Genomic DNA, 20,402 nt, shown 5'->3' on the forward strand with positions numbered 1-20,402 from the left:
ATCTATCCCATGGCCCTACTTGTGTATGGAGAGTTGACAAAGACATAATAACTGTAGTAACCTCTTTCTTTTTGTTGACAAGGAAAAAGATGGTGATGGTAATTGTCAATGTGCGTTGTCGTGCCCTTCGGCTCCGGATCGTTGCGTGAGTCGGGTGGGAACCGCCGAGGTTTTTGACTAGGAGGAAGAGGAATACAACTTAAGGCTAGTTATGAATAGTGGACAGAGAAGTAAGATAGCAATCTCGTGAATCCCACGAGTTTAGTGTAATTAAAACAATATTTAGATTATAAGAGCAATTAGATGGCAAAATTCGTGAATCCCACGAATATATTAGATTGATCAATCCTTGTATATTAATCAACAACCATATACATATTTCTCTCCTCCTTATATAAAGATGGAAGAGGCTAAGCATGGCTTCATGCTTTTTCACCTAAAGTGTCCATGCACACTAAATGTGCATGTGATGTTTTGTCATTTCCTAAATATAGGGCTCATGCACGCTAGATGTGCATGAGTCACTTTTAATGTCACGTGTAAATAAAATATTCACACTCTAAAGAATACATGATTTTTACCTTTTAATAAAGGTATGTGTAAATAAAGGTCTTATACGTATTAAATCTATATTTATAACACTAAAGATAAGTTATTACAATGGTAAAGTTGGGGTTTATCTACATGGAGGTGCATGGTTTGAATCTTGCCCTATGCACGTGATAAATTCTTTTGATATATTATTTATCTATTTATATGTATCTAAAATCGGATATATTATTTTATGGTTTTCACGTAGTGTGTGGAATACACTACGAAACTCGCCCCCTCCGAACCCGCACATCCTCCGGTATGTGCCGAAGTTCTCGATTCCCCATCTCCGTCTTCACCCAAAGCTTCCTCTGATTCTCCCCTTATGTTGACTATGAGTTGTAATTCACTTTCTTCGCTTCCCGCATCACCGTGGTCCTCGTCCGATTGCTCCTCGTTGTCGGCCTTGGCTTGGATCACATAGGGTTTGTCGTCAGTCCGCTTCTTGAAAATCTTCACCCACTTCCCAGCTATAGGCACTCGTAGTATTGTTCCATCCAACTCGGACAGTCGGTACGTTCCGTTTTCGAAGACCTTCCGAACCTCGTATGGCCCGAACCACCTTTTCGCGAATTTCCGCATCGTTGTATGTTGATGGTCCAAACTACTGTCATAGACGATCACCCAGTCTCCTTCTTCAATCCTCCTCGGTCGTAGTCGGTGCTTTGTGTCGAACCGGCTTTTGTTCCTTAATCGTGCTTCTTGTTGTCGGCGTATTGCTTCCGCTATGTCTGCCGGTCTCCCCTCTAGTTGTCGTATCCGGACCGCTAGTAGTTCTTCCCGGCTCATCTCTTCCTTCCACGGTAGCACTGTCCATGTTGCGATTGCGGTTTCCGTCGGCATTACCGGTGCTTGTCCGGTCATGAGTTCTGTCGGCATGTAACCGGTTATGGAGCTATGCGTCGTCCGATCCGCCGATAGTGCATACGGAATCATCTGCGGCCAGTCCTTCACCTTTCCATCACATGCCTTTGCAAGTGCTTTCACGATCGGACTATGTCCTCGTTCGATTTTCCCGTTGGCCTCCGGATTGTATGCCGTTGTCAGCGATAACCGAACTCCGTGTTTGGTGAAGAATCCCCTAGCTTTGTCCGAGTCGAGTTCTCCCCGGTCCGCAATCACTTGTCCTACGCACCCGTACCTACAAAATACTTCCTCCAAAAGAAATTGGCATACCACGGAACACGTTTTCCTCTTAAGCGCTCGACCTTCTACTTGATTCGTGAGATCTTCCCGAGCTAATACCAAGTATTTCTTTTGTCTGATCCCGGTCGGCATGGCCACTATGTCAACCATCCACTTGAAGTTGATTGTCGGTGAGAATGTCGGATGTAACTCATCTCGATGTCGAACCCCGGAGTAGACTTGACATTTCTCGCAGCTCTCCGTGAACTCCGCGACATCTTTGTACATTTTCTTCCACCAATATTTTTGCTTGATCTTCACAAATGTTGCCCATGTTCCTCGGTGTCCAGCCCAATCGGATTCGTGAAACTCGGACATTATCCGGTCTTGTTGCTCTTTTGTCCCGACTACTCGAAGTGGTATACCATCCGGTCTTTTCGGCGCCCTCCATATTAATCCGTTTTCCAAGAAGAACTTTTGGACTTGCCTCTTCTTCCTTCGGATCTCGGCTCTTCTTCCTTTATCGTTTGTTGAATCCTCGGCCTCTTGTAACATCTTTCCGATCATCAAGCTTTCTCCCTCGTATTCTTCTTCCTGGAATTCTCGGATTACGTTTACTCGGCATATGTGCTCCGACGCGAAGTAGTCTTCGGAAACTTCTTCATTATCCGATTCGGTTATGTCGTCTCCGAACCGAGCCCTTGATAACATATCCGCTACCGCGTTGTCCTTCCCCGAGATGTGTCGAACCTCCGGATTAAGCGACTTGACATATGCAACCCACCTTAGCATAGCTACATCCGGTATCGTACAACACCGCATCATCCCGAGTATCGGAAGACAATCCGTCTCGATCACCACTTCGGCTCCGATCAAATAATCCCGATCCGATTTTATCGCACGACTCCCCACAGTTCTCTTTTGACTTGTGCATATCCACATTGCCTTTCGTTGAGAACCTTTGCTCCGAATCGGATCGGATACCGCGAACCATCCGAGTCGGCTTGATTGATGACCCACCCGATACCGGTTGGACTTGTATCAACCGTTACTATGATCGGTCGGTCATAGCTCGGCTTCTTAAGTGCTTCCGCCCTCCGAAGTGTCTTCTTCAATTTCTTCATGGCTTCGGTGTGTTCTGGTTTCCATTCGAATTTCTTACCTTTCCGCAACAAGTGGTAGAGCGGGTCCGCTATATGTGCATAGTGCGGAATCCATATGTGATAGAATGCACATGCACCGAGAAACCTTCGGACTTCGGATGTTGACTCGCATACTTCCTCCATAGCTTGAATCGCATCGATCTTTGTTGGTGACGGTCTTCGGCCGTAGGGCCCACATAGATGTCCGACCACCAATATTTCTTCTTGCCCGAATGCCGATTTCTCCCCGGAAAGTGTTAGGTGCACATCTTCTAGCTTTCGCAACACTTTCTCGCAATCATGAATATGGTCGACCACGAACTTTCGGCATCCCCGATCATCCATAGTCTCATCTTTTTCTTCTACCGCGCATCCTTTCATCGGAATGTCATCGAGGAACGGCATCGTTATCTCCGGAATGCAGTCTCGAAGCACCTTGTTCATCGCATTCATCATATGAGCAACCGAGTTTGTCGCTCCTTGTGGTAGTGTGCACATTCGGACTAATCCTATCGGTGTTCGCATGGTTGTGATGTCTCGGCTCTCCACGGCTAGTTGGAATTGGTCATACCTCGAGTATAGGTCTCCGATGGAGTATATCGCACGACCGGCAAAAGCTTCCGCAAATACGTCCACTATTGGACCGACTCCCGAGTTCCGGATTGTGACCTTATTCACCGGTTGCAAGTCTTGGATAAATCGGAGTGACCCATTCTTCTTCGGAACCGTAAACCATCGATTTGAGTACGGAGCAGTTGATGGATCTAGAATCCCCATCGCCACCTTCTCCTTGAGCAAGTCAATGACTTTCGGAATATGCGCTCATGGTACCGGAATCGGCTTCAGGTTCCACGGTACATGGTCAATTGTGAAGATCACCATCGGCTCCACTATTCTCGGATCGACGCACCCTATCTCCCTTGATGTAAATGCAAACGCTTTGCCGTGTTGCTCCAACATCTCGCGAAACCGTTCTTCTTCTTTTTGTAATAGGAACCCACCTCCACCGATCCGAAGTTTCTTCCGAGTCTCATCCGTGAAGGCATGTCCGATATCCACGGTCTTCTAAAGTGTCTGATCTCCCGAGACTTCTTTCCTCTTTTGTTCGCTATCGGCGGGTAGTGGTCCCGCGGCCGGTTTCACCTTCTTCTCCACGGTCTTGTATTTCGTACTTACCATTGCTTCTTCTTTGCGGAGCGTATCCGGCTCCATTTTCGCAATGATCTCGTACATCTCGACCGATTCCACCGAGACTACCCGGTTCCCTTGGCTTTTATCTTCCGCAAGCTCTTCAAGTCGTTGTAGCGTGCTCTCATAGAACACTTCTTCGACTATCCCCACGTTTTCTTCATCTTCTTTTATTATTGATGCCGACCGCAACTTATCCTCCACTTGTCGGTATCCTTTCTTCAATCATCCGGTTACAGTCGTGTACGTAGATGCCCCATCCAGACCGATTCGTACATGTTTTGCTCCGAGAGTTTTCTTCCTGTGTGGGGTATCAGGGCTTCTCGGACTATCACTTCCCCACTCCGCAATAGTCCACTTTAAAAATCCATTCTCACTTGGGACAAGAGTTCCCTCTTGTTCCTTTCGTGATTTGCCGGCACCGTTAGGAATTGGACGGATTTCCCACCGTTTTGGCTCCGAATTTGCGCAAAAGCCGCACCGCTATCGAGCACCTTCGTCTCCATCCGTGATGCCGTGATAAAGGGTTGGCCGAGGATGACGGAATGTGAAACCTCATCTTGCACGAAGAAATTTTGGTCGATCTCGACATCCCCGATCTTCACCGTCACATCCGGACAAGCCGCAAATAGATCTTCCATTGCTTTGGTGGCTGCCCGAATCTTCCATCCATGGTTGGTGTTAATAGGCCACTTCCCCTTCCGGTAGAACTCCTTGGACATCAAGTTGATCTCCGATCCGTGATCAATCAATGCTAGCACGGGTTCTTTGATGTTGCCGATTCGGACCGGAGTCTCCGTAGTCGCGCGTGCCGAATGTGGCCTTGTATAGTGGGAGTTCGGAATTTCGTCCTCCACTTCGGTGTCGTTCATTAAAACGGTGTTCGCATTCACCCTTGGAGCATTTTCCTCCGTACTTTGTCTTTTTCGCTTCACGAGATCCACGAGAAGATCGTGGAACTCCTTCTTTGCTATTCTGAGTAGCTCCCGAAGCGAGAAATCTACCCGGCTATCCAAGATTCTTTCCTCGAACACTCTTTTCAAGTCGGTCTGTTGTTCTATGTCCGAGGCGAGCTTGAATGCCGGAGTCGCCTTTTCTTTTCCCTTACCTCCGGAGTTCCAGCTTTCCGGTATCTTCGATGGCCCGGCCGCATCCTCCGTGCGTCGTCGTTTCTCGTCCACATACACCTTATGAAATTGACACAGGGCGTATATGCTATTCTTGTCGACAGGGCACTCCCATCCCGTAGCTTCCCGGACGCCTTCCGCGGTGCTTCGGATCTTGTTGGAGTCGGTTTTCTCGGTGTTTTCTAGAACTTCTGGCCAAAAAGACGTCTTTGCTCTCGATGACTCCCCGACACATATTCCCGCGGTTGTCGCATAGTTGCTTCTTGCCGCCAATTCCTCCTCGAGCATCTTCTTCATGCCGCCTTTCCGGAAGTTCGGTCGGAGTGGCTTCCGAGAGTCCATCGAATGAATCTGGTTTCCCTTGTAGTAGATGAGATCCCGCCGTAGCGCCTCCTTATGCTCGTCGCAATCCCTCCAATCATGTTCGGCGCTATTGCACCATATGCACCGTCGGTTCGTATACTTGGAGCTTGTCGGGCGGTCATCCGACTTCTTCACCATCGCGATCTTCAGATTCTCCATCTCCTTCAATAGTTGCTCCACCATAGATGCATCAATCCCCTTCTCGGTTGTAGTCTCCCGAGCCCTTGGTTGATGGTCTTCCAATCCGGTTCTCGGTTTCGGGATCGATTCCGAAACCCTCTTTTCCTCGTTGGCAAGCCATTGCCCCCTCTTCGTGTATCGCGCGACGATATCCCGCACGCTTTCCCATGTTTCGGTGAGGCCGCTCTCCATGGTCGTGTCCTCCAAGAGCACTCCGAGATCTTTCCGGTCCCGGACGTCCACGGCTCGCAAGAACATGATTACCTTGTCCGGTGCGAGGATAGCTTGATCTCTCGCGGACAACCTCCCGAACCGGCTTTCGAATGCCGAAAACACATCAACGCCCTTCAATCCCTTGTCCGGCGTCTCCACCCAATCTTCGAATCCCCTTCGCGTCGCCTTGGAGGAATCCTCGATGGCGAACGTCCTCTTTAGCTCTTCTTCAAACGCCTCCCATGTCGGATTTTGTTGTCGTAGCCCATGGATGCTAGCTTGAAGCCCGTTGGTCACCACCCGGTTGAAGGACGTCACTTGCAGTCCTTCCGATATTCCGCACCGTAGCATCTCCGCCTTGTAGTCCCGAAGATACCGCGACACGTCTTTCCCGTTGAATTGCCTGTTTCGTTGCACGAGCCGCTCCACTGATGCCGCTATCTCCGACATCGCGCGTTGTTCTTGTAGCATGCGCTCAAACATCATCATCATGTTGCTAGCCTCCCGTTGATTTTCCATCTCCTTGCCACCCGGTGTTCACGTCGGGTTCACCAACTGTGTCGTGCCCTTCGGCTCCGGATCGTTGCGTGAGTCGGGTGGGAACCGCCGAGGTTTTTGACTAGGAGGAAGAGGAATACAACTTAAGGCTAGTTATGAATAGTGGACAGAGAAGTAAGATAGCAATCTCGTGAATCCCACGAGTTTAGTGTAATTAAAACAATATTTAGATTATAAGAGCAATTAGATGGCAAAATTCGTGAATCCCACGAATATATTAGATTGATCAATCCTTGTATATTAATCAACAACCATATACATATTTCTCTCCTCCTTATATAAAGATGGAAGAGGCTAAGCATGGCTTCATGCTTTTTCACCTAAAGTGTCCATGCACACTAAATGTGCATGTGATGTTTTGTCATTTCCTAAATATAGGGCTCATGCACGCTAGATGTGCATGAGTCACTTTTAATGTCACGTGTAAATAAAATATTCACACTCTAAAGAATACATGATTTTTACCTTTTAATAAAGGTATGTGTAAATAAAGGTCTTATACGTATTAAATCTATATTTATAACACTAAAGATAAGTTATTACAATGGTAAAGTTAGGGTTTATCTATGTGGAGGTGCATGGTTTGAATCTTGCCATATGCACGTGATAAATTCTTTTGATATATTATTTATCTATTTATATGTATCTAAAATCGGATATATTATTTTATGGTTTTCACGTAGTGTGTGGAATACACAACGACAGCATGCGTGCGTGTTTAGAAGTGTGAGGTTTTTCCTACCGATTAGCAGGAGTTTTACTCACATCTTTTTATTTTCTTTTTGGTTATATCTCTCTCATTTTCTATAGCCAAGAGATTGGCGAGAGAGCTTTCGTTTGTTAAGTACTACCATTAAGTGCTTCGCCATAAATGGCTTAGCCTCTAGCAAGGGGGAGGGCTAAATGTGAAAGTTTTTTAGAATCTAAGTCATTGAACATTAGAAGAATATAAAGTATGTATAATTCACATTTGGAGGTTAAGAACACGAACCAAGACCTTAGGAAGAAGTCAAAAGTAAAAGTAAGACACCAAGAGAAAAGTAAAAAGAGAAAAAGCGGACCATAAAAAACAGTAAAAAAAGGAATGGTCATAACTCTTTCGTTTTTCACCCCAATATTATGTTTAAATATGGGTTAGAAATCTTGTAAAGAGATCTATCTATAGCTTTTTAAATCACTAAATTTGGAGCTCTGATGAGGGAGATATGACGATTAGAAGGTCGTTGGAACTTAGCTAAAAATAGGAGATAAAAAGCTTCTAAAAATAGCGTGAACGAGGAAGAAGAAGGAAATTATAATAGAGAAGGGGTCCTAATAGAGGAAGGGAGTCTTAGGAAGAGGTATCTTAGTGGAAGAAGATGGTTCTTAGTAGTGGGTTTGAGTGATGGGTAGTAAGAAGGTCTTTGGTTTTTAAGTTCATTGTGGAGTTTATCCTCTTTGTATTGACTTGAAGTGGAATATTATAACATTCTTATCTCTTTCTCATCTTCCCTACCTTTTATCTTAACTTCTTGAGTTTTCCTCTCTAAATCGTAGTTACCTAATCTATTATAATTCACAACTCCATCTAATCGGTTTGATCAAGCCCTCATATTGTGTACGACTATCATCGGTCTTATACACCCTATCACCGTGTAATACACCGATTCAGATAAATGCATCCGAATGGTGGCACAGACAATTCAGTCCAACTTCGTTCACTCATTCGGCTTATATCCTTCTTGAGCGCTTTCAATCTCGATTGGGTCGAGCTGACCCTTGACTATTAGATAGTCTTGCATCTGCTCCTTGCAAAAGTTGAAGTGCGATCCGTCGAACTTCCTTAGACTAATCTCTAATGAGTTGGATGTGGATGCGATTCTAGACTTGAGCCGACTGGTCGAAAAGTTCTGTCCGAAGGTGGCGACGATCGGTAGGAGGGTGCAATCGACTGGTCCACCCGAATTTGATCTAGCCGAATCAAACACAGACTTAGTCGGTTGTTTGGTCAATTCTGCTTGAAGTGGCTACGTCAAGATGTGGAGTAGAGCTGCCTGGTCTATCCATTGTGATGCCTAGCCAAATTGAGCACGAATCACGCTGATTGGCTTGCCGATTTGATTTTGAATACCAGGTTGATTTCCAATGTTGATGTCAATCTTGCTCCAAGTGAGTAGAGAGATAGAGACGAATGGTCCCCACACATTGCTACCCATACATGGGGATACTTGTACATACACATGTAGGTCCCTTGGACCTTGCATTGATCATATATACCCATACTAGTCATTCTCAAGTGCTAGCCTTGTCCTAGTCCACACACATGATCCTACCATATTTGTACATTGAGATTCGTGACACCCTCACAATGACATAAGTGCATGGATGTAATATACTACCTTCAAACAATTTGTCTGTTTGTTATGCTACTTTCTTTCTCTCGTCCTTTTGTTCACATTGGGCCATCCTAAGATCCTTGCCTATCATCACGGATTGTCATTGGCTTGAAAAAAGAAAAGCGTTGACTTTAGGAACGAGAATGCAAGTTAATGTATGTGCTTGGTAATAATAGTAGCCTTAAAGCTAGTGTCACCTATGTGAAATATTATAGATCTAGGTACTAAAGTAAGCTTAAGATAAGGATAAAGAAATGAAAGATAGAAAGGAGAAAGAGAAAGAAGGGTGCCGATCCACCCGACCACCCCCGAGCGAAGGGATCGAGACGGACTCGAGCCTCGATCGGCGTCCCATACCACCGCTGTGGCGTCGAGTCGTACCTGGTGCTGGCGCGCTCGCTACAAGAGTTGACCCACCACACGAGCAGAGTCTCGATGTAGTCAAAAGATGATCAAATGAGGGTAGCTAGGCCTCTTATTTATAGCGATACCCAAGGCCCCCAGGCAAGTTCACACTTGACCTAATGGGTTGTCTCAATCCCCAGGATTAAAAGTAATCCTCCCCTTCTTTACACTCTCGTTTAACCCTCACACTTATCCACGTGTATAGAATACTACGGTAAATTCTTACCACGGGATATTATATGGTCATGCCCGTAACATGAAAGCCACTAGGATGGTCACCTAAAAGTGAGTGGAGAATGAAGGTTCTAGAACCGATTTATGATATCATTATATCCATACCTATTTGATTCACAATTGAGTTCCTAACCCTAACTAGAGAAGGCTTGTGTTGTGTGAATTTAGTCTTGAAATCGATAATTCATTAATAAATTGAATAGTTTTAGAGAAGGTTGGGATCTTCTATCCTTGAGGCACCTATTTCGGGTATTAGGAAAAGTACATCTATTGTTAGATTTCGCTCAACTATATATAGCAATTGGAAACAGTTCGGTTCAAGTTCAAGTGTTTTTTAACGGTTCAGTCCGGTTTGGGGGTCAATAGTTTGGTTCAAATGGTTTGACGGTTTAAGGTTGCCACTTGATTATTTTTTCTTAAATATTTTCCTAAAGAACCATTTCATTTTAAAGCCAAATTCTAGCATTTTAGGGACAAAACTAACATTTAAAACATGGAAAGATTTAAATTTTTAAAATTGAAATTTGACCTAACTTAAAAACCGAAACTGAACTGTGAAACTGCAGTTTTAATAGTTTAACAGTTTGAAATCTCTAAAATGGTTTGGTTTGAGTTTGGATTTTTTTTAACGGTTCAATGGTTTAATTCAGTTCAATCTAAGTTTCTATTTTTGTAATGGTTCGATTAACTGTTTGAGTTTGACACCCTCGAAACAAACCAAACCGTTGTTTATTGTTAACTATATGTCTCTTTTCTCACAAAGAGTCTAGTCATCTACTTTATTGATTGTAGCCCTTTGAAAAATTTAGGTTGATTGTGGAAATAAGGGAGCATGCCCCATGAAATACACATGTATGGATTCCCCTATCCAGATTTACGTCGTACTTAACAGATTATGGTTTTGAGGCTAATTTATTACGAAAAAACTTACTCTTAATTGGATACATGGAAGTATGTCACAATGATATGGAGAAATGTGTGGTTCATGAAGTGATGGAGATGGTTCAAGAATTTTGCTACCCTAATTTGGCTAATCGTTGGGGACTAATGCCGCCCAGATCCTTTTGAAACACTAACACAATAATTTATAAAAACATAAAAAGATTATTGGTAGTAACATGAGGTAAACATGGTTGCTTAATTTTGGCACTTATGTGCTCGAAACTCATTTTGCACCAAATTTGTAGGTTGTTTTCACACATTGACCATCAATTAGAAATAGAAACTTTTAACATGTTAATGCATCAAAATAGATTTGGAACATTAAGAATATGAAACATCATAATTAATATTCATAAATGGTAAGATAGAATACCATACATTGGGGTGTGTGTATTGAAAATGAAATCTACCAATAATTCATTTGTACATGTAGTTTGTAAGAGGTTTGGGATTTATGTTAATTTTCTCCTTGTGTTTACAATATGTATGTGTCATCCTCACATTGCTAAATACCTTGCTAAATAATACCGTTGATCTATTTTGGAAAAAAAATAAAAATACCATTGATCTAATGATAAACATTCATGCACATAAACAAGGTAGTATATGATTGCATATTTTAAATCACACCTAATGGTAGGTATGATAGGGACTCAAAATTAACCATGGAGGACGTTTTGTTAAATATAATGTATTTCAAAACCCCTTTATAAGTTCCTATATTTGGCCTTACGATAACTGTACATCACTATACATAAAACATTGTAAGCCTTTGGGCAGATAACTTCAATTTGGAGCCTTCAGGCATTTTTTCTTAATACTAAAGAAAATCTTTCAAGGAAAAAAAAGAGAGGATCTATGTCAAGAAATATTAACATGTGGTTAAGATTACAAGGATATCATTCTTTGGTATTTGTTCTCCTCAACAGTTAAGTTTTAACCCTTTTATACCAACTTACAAGACATTAATTCCTTATCATGTTGACTAAAAACCCCAAAATAGGCGAAAAGCTAGACATAGCATTTGTATGTTGAAATCTTTTACATAAAAAGCAACCATCAAAGAGGACAACATAAATATTTGAAATAATGTCTTTTGAAGCTATTGTAATCTTTGTCCTCCTTACACAAACACATGGAAATGATCAATCACTTCAACTTTTCCCAAAGAGAGAAGTACACAATGCCTTTCCAAACAATGTTTGATATTTTAATTGAGAATGTTTAATTGTTCTTGCTAATAGCTGCTATTACAAAAAAGTGTTATCTATAACATAGGATATTTAAAGGCTTAGTAGCTACCTTACAAAAAAGTGTTATCTATAACATATAGGATATTTAAAGGCTTAGTAGCTACCTCACGTTTCCCTTGCAACAGGAGTTTCTTTGCAAATTTCCTAGCTCATAATTATTAATTTATGTTATTGGTGCAAGTTTGGCAATGAGTCACTTCTAGGAAAGATCAAATTCAAAGGAATCTCAAAACCTCAAAATAGGCGAAAAGCTGGACATAGCATTTGTATGTTGAAATCTTTTACATAAAAAGCAACCATCAAAGAGGACAACATAAATATTTGAAATAATGTCATTTGAAGCTATTGTAATCTTTGTCCTCCTTACACAAACACGTGGAAATGATCAATCACTTCAACTTTTCCCAGAGAGAGAAGTACACAATGCCTTTCCAAACAATGTTTGATATTTTAATTGAGAATGTTTAATTGTTCTTGCTAATAGCTGCTATTACAAAAAAGTGTTATCTATAACATAGGATATTTAAAGGCTTAGTAGCTACCTTACAAAAAAGTGTTATCTATAACATATAGGATATTTAAAGGCTTAGTAGCTACCTCACGTTTCCCTTGCAACAGGAGTTTCTTTGCAAATTTCCTAGCTCATAATTATTAATTTATGTTATTGGTGCAAGTTTGGCAATGAGTCACTTCTAGGAAAGATCAAATTCAAAGGAAAAGCCCGATGAGCAAATCTCAAGGTAATCCGCATTGATGTAACGAAAGAGACAGACCTACCACGATAAATAAATGACCTGAATAATCAACCTGCTTTCTCATAAAAAATTGCACCGGTTTAGCTTTTGCTCCCAATTATAAATGTGTGGTTGTTTATAGTTTGAGAGGAAAAAACATATTTATATGTTGTGGCATAAGTGTAATACATATACTCGAGTCCTTACATACAACAAAGAGAGAAAAAGTGAGGAGTTTATTCGCATCCTAAGAGATATATACTATGACCCATAAAACCAAATGGTTCTTCCATTAAAAGACAAGGCATGTGAACGGACAAATGGAAACGGTCACCACATCATCATATCAAACCCCAAACAATCATGGGAAGCAGTAAAAGAGATGTGGAATGAGAGAGAAGGGCCTAAGGCCATGGCATGAGAGCGGAAGGCCAAAGGCCATGCATGACATGAGAGAAGGTTGAGTGACAAACTAAAAGATTAACGACTTAGTATGTCTTAGCAATGTATACACTTGTTTTCAGATATCCCCTAATGCGACCAATTTCACACTGGGTCGTAGAGTGTCTCGCGATGATGTGAACGAACAAGTGCTGAATGGAGGGTACTCTCTAGAGTCTAGTGTTGAAAAAAGGTTAGTCTTTCCTAATAAGCAAAAGAGTCTAGTGTTGCAATTAACATGGGTCTCCCTTCTTCTTATAGATTTCTCGTTTGTGTTCCTAAACACATCCACACAAACACAAATGAGACGGGTCTCCCTTCTTCTTATAGATTTCTGGTTTGTGTTCATAAACACATCCACACAAACACAATTGAGACGGGTCTCCCTTCTTCTTATAGATAACTTTTGTGTGTTCCTAAGCACATACACATACACACTTGTATACACACACGCAATTGAGATGGGTTTCCCTTCTAAGTTCTTCTTACAAATGACTTGTGTGTGTTCCTAAACACATCAAAACACACACACACACACACAATTGAGATGGGTCTCTCTTCTAAGTTCTTCTTACAAATGACTTGTGTGTGTTCCTAAACACATCAAAACACACACACACACACACATTTTGTTCTCACTCTCACTCTTGAATGATGCCACACATTTTGGTAATGCCCTTCCCTCTGCAAGGCCACATCAATCCCTTTCTCACCTTGGTCAAACTCCTCATCCCCCATGGCTTCACCTTCACCTTTGTCATCACTGAGGAGTTTGCAGGCAGCCTTCCTGAGCCACCTAATGCTGGACAAGAGAAACAAGAAGAAGAAGAAGGAGGAGAAGAAGGAGAGTCAGCACCACCACGGCCGCCACCTATACGGTATGTCTCGCTTCCCGTCATCTCCTTGGACGAAGCGGCACGAAGGGTCGGGAACAACGGGTCTCTACGCCTCCAACACCTAGAGGTCGTGAAAAGCATGCGTCCCGGCGTCGAAGATCTCCTCCGCTCCATGGTGTCGGGACATTCGGGCGTGTCGTGTATCATCGGAGACTGCTATGTGACCTGGCTCATCGAAGTCGCGCTACAATTCGAGGTTCCCATGTTCACCTTCTTTACCACGAACTCGCATGTTATGTCTATTTACCTTCACATCGAGGAGCTCATCACGCGTGGGGCCTCGCCGATGTCTGGTACTTATAAACTGTCTTTCAGAGTCCTCCCCTGAATGTCCCTCGGCTTAATATTATTTCTAATCGATGAATTAGTTATGTCAGATCTAGATGTTTTGGCAATGAGAAAACGTAGTTAATTCTAATGAGATATTCACTAGTTGGATTAGATTTGTGATCCTGACTGGTATATGTTGTTGATTTCGAAGGATTAATGCTTAGCAACCTCATGCATCAGATAACTAGAAGACGTAACTTTAGGTTATTGTGCATGCAAGCCCTATTACTTTTTTTTCTCTTCTTTTAAATTTTGTGACTTGAGAAAAACCCTAATTTGAAAGTTTTGGGTTTTGCTTCTCACCTTCTCTTCAAATTGTGTTTTTTTTTATCATTAGATCCACAACAAATTATTGATTTCATACCCGGTCTTCCACCGATTCAAGCGGCCGATCTTCCAGACGCTGCCTCGACGGACCCGGCTTTCATACGCAATGTGATGGGAGTCCTGGCGGACAAAACCTCGGGAATGATCTTCAACACGGTGCACGAGCTCGAGCGAGAATCCCTGAATGCAATAAGCCGGAAGATCCCGGTGTACCCCATTGGCCCTATGTTGCTCATGTTGAGCCCAACAAGACAAGCCATTGTCCGAGACACCATCTCCCAATGGACTGAGGACAGAGAGTGCCTTTCGTGGCTTGATGCCGCTGCCCCTTCCTCGGTCCTCTTCGTATCCTTTGGAAGCTTGGCAAACTTGAGCTCCGATCAACTAAAAGAGCTCGCCGAGGGTCTTGAGGCAAGCGAGCACCCATTTCTATGGGTTATCCGTCCGGATGTTCTCAAGGGGCATCCGTTCTCGAGTGTGCTCCCCGAGGGCTTCTTGGAGCGAACCAAAGGCCGGGGCCTCATCATCTCTTGGGCCCCTCAATTGGATGTATTGTCACATCCTTCCGTGGGTGGTTTCCTCACTCATTGTGGATGGAACTCGATAACAGAGAACCTCTCGACAGGATGCATCCCTATGCTATGTTGGCCCCAACTCGCGGAGCAACGATTGAATGCTAGGATAGTGGTTGATAACTGGAGAGTCGGCTTGGAGATCGCGGTAGAATACGGTAATATAGTGAAAGCATCGGCAATAGAGAGGGTGGTCGTCGAACTAATGCAAGGTGACACAGGAAAGGAGATTAAGAAGAGAACTCTTGTTCTCAAGGAAGTGGTCGCACAATGTGTGCAAGAAGGTGGATCTTCCCAACGATATCTTCAATCCTTGGTAGAGAACTTAAAAGGCGTGTGAAATCATATAAACATTAGAGTTACGAAAGAATTTAAAGATGAAGGCTTTGGACGTAAGGGTGTAGGTTTAACTTAATAACGGGAGATGATTGGCGATGGGATCGTCAAGGGCGGTATTGTATAGACATGTATAGTTTGGGAATAGATGATATCATTTAGTTTTAAGAAAGGGTTTTGGACATGCTGGAATGACATTTCTAGAGAAAAATGTTACATATCCTATAATTTTGGTATCACCGACTTATGACCTTTACCAACGACCCAAATTTGTCATGATAATGCCATGCTTATTATAAATTTATATGTGTCATGTTCGATAATGGTAGCAAATGATTTATTATTATTATTTGTGTGTGTGTGTGTGTGTGATTTCAATTTACTCAAATTATGTCTTAGGTGATCTTTTCTTAGTCTTCAAAATTTTCTCCAACGGGAATTAATTGCCTAACACTTTTCCACATACGTATGATTGGACATTTTTTTCTTCAAGGGCAAGAAAACCAAATGTGACATTTCGTAACTCTTCATTTCAATCAATTGTACAATTTGTTCTTGGTTTTCGAATTTTTTTGAGAGAAATGAATTCGTATATCATTTTTTTCATTGTAACACGGTACTTCTCTTTATGTTAAATTTCAACATTCTTTTCTTGAAAGAGAAGGAATACGAATATGAAAAGGTAAGGTGACATTTCGTTGCTCTTCATTCAATCTAGTGCACAACAAGCTAGAAGAAAATGCACCAAGCCATCCCATGATATTGTATTTGTATGTTGATTTTATTATTGCGAAACCACTAGAAGAATAGGGTTGAACATTCTCTCTCTCTTTTTATCACAATTAGCTTATCCTAATGGTAAGTTGTTACACTATAAGTACTAGTTCTCACCTCTTTATTACTTTATAAATATCTCTTAATTCACTAGATACCACTCTAGAATGTAGGGGTTGAACCCATGAGCTCTTAGTCTCCATTAGGCAACCTTACCTACTGAGCTCTCTTTGTCTCTCTTTTGTCTTTGTCTTTGTCTCTTCATAATTAGCTTGCTTTAGTGGTATGTTGCTACGCTAATAGCACTATGTCTTGGGTTTGAAACCCAAATTTCTCACTTGTTTATTACTTCACACATATCTCTGAATTTACTAGATGCTATTGTGGAATGTAGGGGTTGAACCCATGACCTATGGTCTCTCTCTCTCTCAAACCACTATTACAACTTGTAAGTCATCTTTATGTATCTACATAGAGAGATGCGTATTCATATCATTACAAACCATGAATATGCCTCTCAACATTCCATACCTTTCTTATCATACCAAATGACGAATGTGATACCCAACTAACTTACATACTCGTATCTCTTCGTGATCGAATATGCTTGACATCTCCAACAATGAAAATTGCCATAAAAGGAACCCAATCAATCTCAGCAAATCACATAACGGTGTACTCCACTTTGTTCATCAAATATAAAAGCATTTCGCATATGTATGCCAAATAAACGAAAGCCCATAATATCCAAAATAATCCAAACTAATGTCTTGGTTTTCTCCTTTTAGCTATAATTTGCATATAAAAAGCTAGATAGAACTATTTAATGCCTTTAAATGCCACACACACATGTCACACACACACAAGACTCCCCATGTGAATAGTGTGTGTAATGGTGTGTACGTGGATGAATGACCACTTCTCATTAGGCACAAACACAAGAAATAGGCGTGTAATGTACACTGTGTACCTTCCCCCCCCCCACGCCCTCCTATTCACCATCAATGGTGTTCTTGAGCTCCCTCCCTATAAATTTACAAACCCTAAAACACCCCACACCCACACAAAGAGTCTAGAAACCATGCCAAACATTTTGGTACTAACCATCCCTGCAGTAGGCCACATCAATCCTTGTATCACCTTGGCCAATCTCCTCATCCCTCATGGCTTCACCTTCACCTTTGTCATCACTGAAGAGCTTGCAGGCATCCTTCCAAACCTAGCTAATCAAGAAGAAGGAGACCTAACACAACTTGATAAGCCACCGATCCGATATGTCTTGTTCCCCGCCACCTCCTCGGATCTGGCGGCACAAGGGGCCCCGTCCGTGTCCCCATTCGCCCAACTGCTTGAGGTCATGAGGAGCATGCGTTCCTGGTTCGAAGATCTACTCCCTTCCTTGCTCCTCGGGCCCGAGCCCATCTCGTGTATCATCGCCGATTGGTTCGTGTGGTGGGCTACCGAAGTCGGCCAACGATTCGAGGTTCCCACATTCATCTTCTTTACCGCGAACTCGCATACCATGTCTGCATTGCTTCACATTGATGAGTTCATCGCCTGTGGTGCCTCGCCCATGTCCGGTAATTATCACTTTCTACTGTCACAAATCCTCCCCCCCCCCCTCCAAACCCTATTACTAATGAACCAGTTAGTAATATTAGATCTAGATGTTTTGGAAGAGAGAAAATTTAGTTCTAATTCTAGATCTAGATGTTTCGGAAGTGGGTAAATTTAGTTAGTTCTAAAGAGCTTGACTAGAAACAAAATGCTAGTAGATTAGATCTGTAATCTTGACTGGTTTATGTTGTTAATAAGAAGGATTATTGCAAATAACCTCACATACCACTTAACTAGAAGAAATATTGTAGGTTAACTTCGAATGCTCTTTTGAATTTTTGTGTCATTAGGAAGCTCCAAACCCTAATTCTAGATTTCTTTTTTGCTTGGCTTATGGTTAGATCCACAACAAATGATCGATTTCATCCCTAGTCTTCCCCCAATGCGAGCCGCCGACCTCCCACAGTCTATCCGAACAAACCCCTCTTTCGTGCTCGATGTGAAGAAAAACATCGCCAAAGCGGTCGGGGTGATCTTGAACACGGTGTATGAGCTCGAGCGAAAACCTATCGATCTTACAAGAAAGACAACCCCTGTCTATCCCATTGGCCCAATGTTGTGCATGTTGAGCCCTACCAAAAAAATTCTCGTCAAAGACACCATCTCCCTACGGACCGAGGACAGAGAGTGCCTTACCTGGCTGGATATAGGACTCCCTTCTTCGGTTCTATTTATGTCATTCGGAAGTTTGGCGAACTCGAGTGCCGATCAACTGAAAGAGATCGCTGAGGGCCTCGAGGCAAGTGGGCAGCCGTTTCTATGGGTTATCCGGTCGGACATTGCCGAAGAGCACCCATTGTCGAGTGTTCTCCCCGAGGGCTTCGTGGAGAGAACCAAAGGGCAGGGCCGCATCATCTCATGGGCCCCTCAATTGGAGGTCTTGTCCCATCCGTCCGTCGGCGGTTTCCTCACTCATTGCGGATGGAACTCGATAATCGAGAACCTCTCCACGGGATGTGTTCCTATGCTATGTTGGCCACAAATCGCGGAGCAAAGACTTAATGCCAGGATATTGGTCGACGAGTGGAGAGTAGGCTTGGATATCGAGGCAGGTAACATTGTGAAAGCATCCACAATAGAGAAGGCGGTCGTCGAACTAATGCAAGGGGACACGGGAAAGGAGATTAACAAGAGAATTCGAGTTCTCAAGGAAGTTGTCTCACAATCTGTACAAGATGGTGGATCCTCTCCTCGCTATCTTCGGTCCCTGGTGGAAGACTTGAAAAACGCATGTCAAACGTTAGACTCAAGAAAGAAGATTTGACTAATTGGCGATCCTTGTAGCAAAAGCAGTGTAGGTGTCCAAGTCAAGCCAAGTCCTGTGGTCAGTCAATGGAGTACATTAAAGTCATAAAAGTCATGGGAATTTACATGAGGCCATACGAATTGTTTGATGTTCCAAATAACTTTAGTAGTCTACTTTCCATAACAAATTAATTAAGATGAATAACATAATAAATAAGTCTTGTCTCTTTTTTTATAAAATTCAAGTACATACCAATTTATTTTTTTTTGTTAATGGGACTAACGTACTACAAAGTACATATAGAAACCCTACATTCTATAGTGGCATCTAGTAAATTAAGAAATTAACATAACAAAAGAAACAATGATTGTTGAGTGGCCGTAAACCTAAAGTCTTAGAGTTGGTACTCTAACAACTTAGCACTAGGGTAGGGTATTGACAAAAAATAAAAAGAGTCTTTTTCCATTACAATTTCTAATAATCAATAGATCATTTGAAGATAAAGAAAAGAAACTTTAGCTTTTTTTTCTGGATAAAAAAAACTTTAACTCATAAAGTTAGACCATTTGAAGATAAAGAAAAAAAACTTTAGCTTCTCATTAGGTCATCCAATCATGTATATTTCTATATCATGTTAATATCTTTTCTAATGAGGGATTCTCATAATAGAAGAGTGTGACATGAGGGAAGCCGAGCAATACTGTGGCCCACAAATTCCCGAGAAGAGAGAAGACATCCCAATTATAAGTTCACACTTCAATAAATAGAAATATCGTAGTCATAGTCAAGAATAATATAAAATGAAGAAGATGATAAGGAAAGAGAAGAGAAGTAAGTGGAGTTCCAAAAGTGAAACATGGAATACTAGATGAAGATGCATGTGAGGGGGATCGAGATGAAATGTAACTTCATTGATTTGGTTAATGATAATGTATAGACTAAGATGTTGAAAATCTAACTTGTTTGCATGGGCAAATGGTCTTTATGCTGCTTCTTAAGAGCCATAGCCAATCCCCAACTCAAAATTGAGGCCTCCCATGAAGAAGATGACCCTTACAATCATAATCAATTTTCAACAATGGAACTTTTTGAGATTTCTTGATGTTCAAGCATCATCCAATAGGGATGGGATTTTGTGTTGGCAAACAAGGGAGTATTCCCATTAGAAGAATGTAAGAAAACTTTGCAAAATGGAAAACCCCAATACAATCATCTTGTTGGTAGTCGATGCAACAATGAAGATATTGTTGTTATGAACACATATCAAAACTCCAAAACCATGATAGAAATTTGAATCCATGACCACTTCAAAGAATATGTGTAACCTTAACCATTAAGAAAGATCATATTATACACAAGACTTTTATTAGATCATCTAGAACATATATGTAATATTTTGGAATGTCGTCACCTTGCACATGCTAATGCATGAT

General features: G+C 42.0%; 2 protein-coding genes across 2 annotated transcripts; both read left to right on the forward strand.

The window, feature by feature from the left end:
• The first annotated feature begins 13,404 nt into the window (after window positions 1-13,404).
• LOC147860096 (7-deoxyloganetin glucosyltransferase-like) lies at window positions 13,405-15,617 on the forward strand. Its single transcript, XM_087325030.1, has 2 exons — window positions 13,405-14,060; window positions 14,435-15,617. Exons 1-2 carry the CDS (start codon window positions 13,523-13,525, stop codon window positions 15,334-15,336), a joined length of 1,440 nt encoding a protein of 479 aa, XP_087181156.1. The 5' UTR covers window positions 13,405-13,522; the 3' UTR covers window positions 15,337-15,617.
• A 1,521-nt stretch (window positions 15,618-17,138) lies between these two features.
• LOC147860097 (7-deoxyloganetin glucosyltransferase-like) lies at window positions 17,139-19,129 on the forward strand. The gene is made up of 2 exons (XM_087325000.1): window positions 17,139-17,686; window positions 18,065-19,129. Exons 1-2 carry the CDS (start codon window positions 17,188-17,190, stop codon window positions 18,985-18,987), a joined length of 1,422 nt encoding a protein of 473 aa, XP_087181126.1. The 5' UTR covers window positions 17,139-17,187; the 3' UTR covers window positions 18,988-19,129.
• The last annotated feature ends 1,273 nt before the right edge of the window (window positions 19,130-20,402 follow it).

This window comes from Azolla caroliniana, unplaced genomic scaffold (genome assembly GCF_043228905.1).
Source record: "Azolla caroliniana isolate FFs.n. ecotype wild unplaced genomic scaffold, voAzoCaro1.0.p SCAF_9, whole genome shotgun sequence".
Lineage (NCBI taxonomy): Eukaryota > Viridiplantae > Streptophyta > Polypodiopsida > Salviniales > Salviniaceae > Azolla > Azolla caroliniana.

Bases quoted from the DNA above. Each gene is read 5' to 3' on its own strand.
- LOC147860096 (XM_087325030.1), top strand. From the start codon at position 13,523: ATGATGCCACACATTTTGGTAATGCCCTTCCCTCTGCAAGGCCACATC. The intron at 14,061-14,434 runs GTACTTATAAAC...TTTTATCATTAG, and splicing joins TGGGGCCTCGCCGATGTCTG to ATCCACAACAAATTATTGAT.
- LOC147860097 (XM_087325000.1), top strand. From the start codon at position 17,188: ATGCCAAACATTTTGGTACTAACCATCCCTGCAGTAGGCCACATCAAT. The intron at 17,687-18,064 runs GTAATTATCACT...GCTTATGGTTAG, and splicing joins TGGTGCCTCGCCCATGTCCG to ATCCACAACAAATGATCGAT.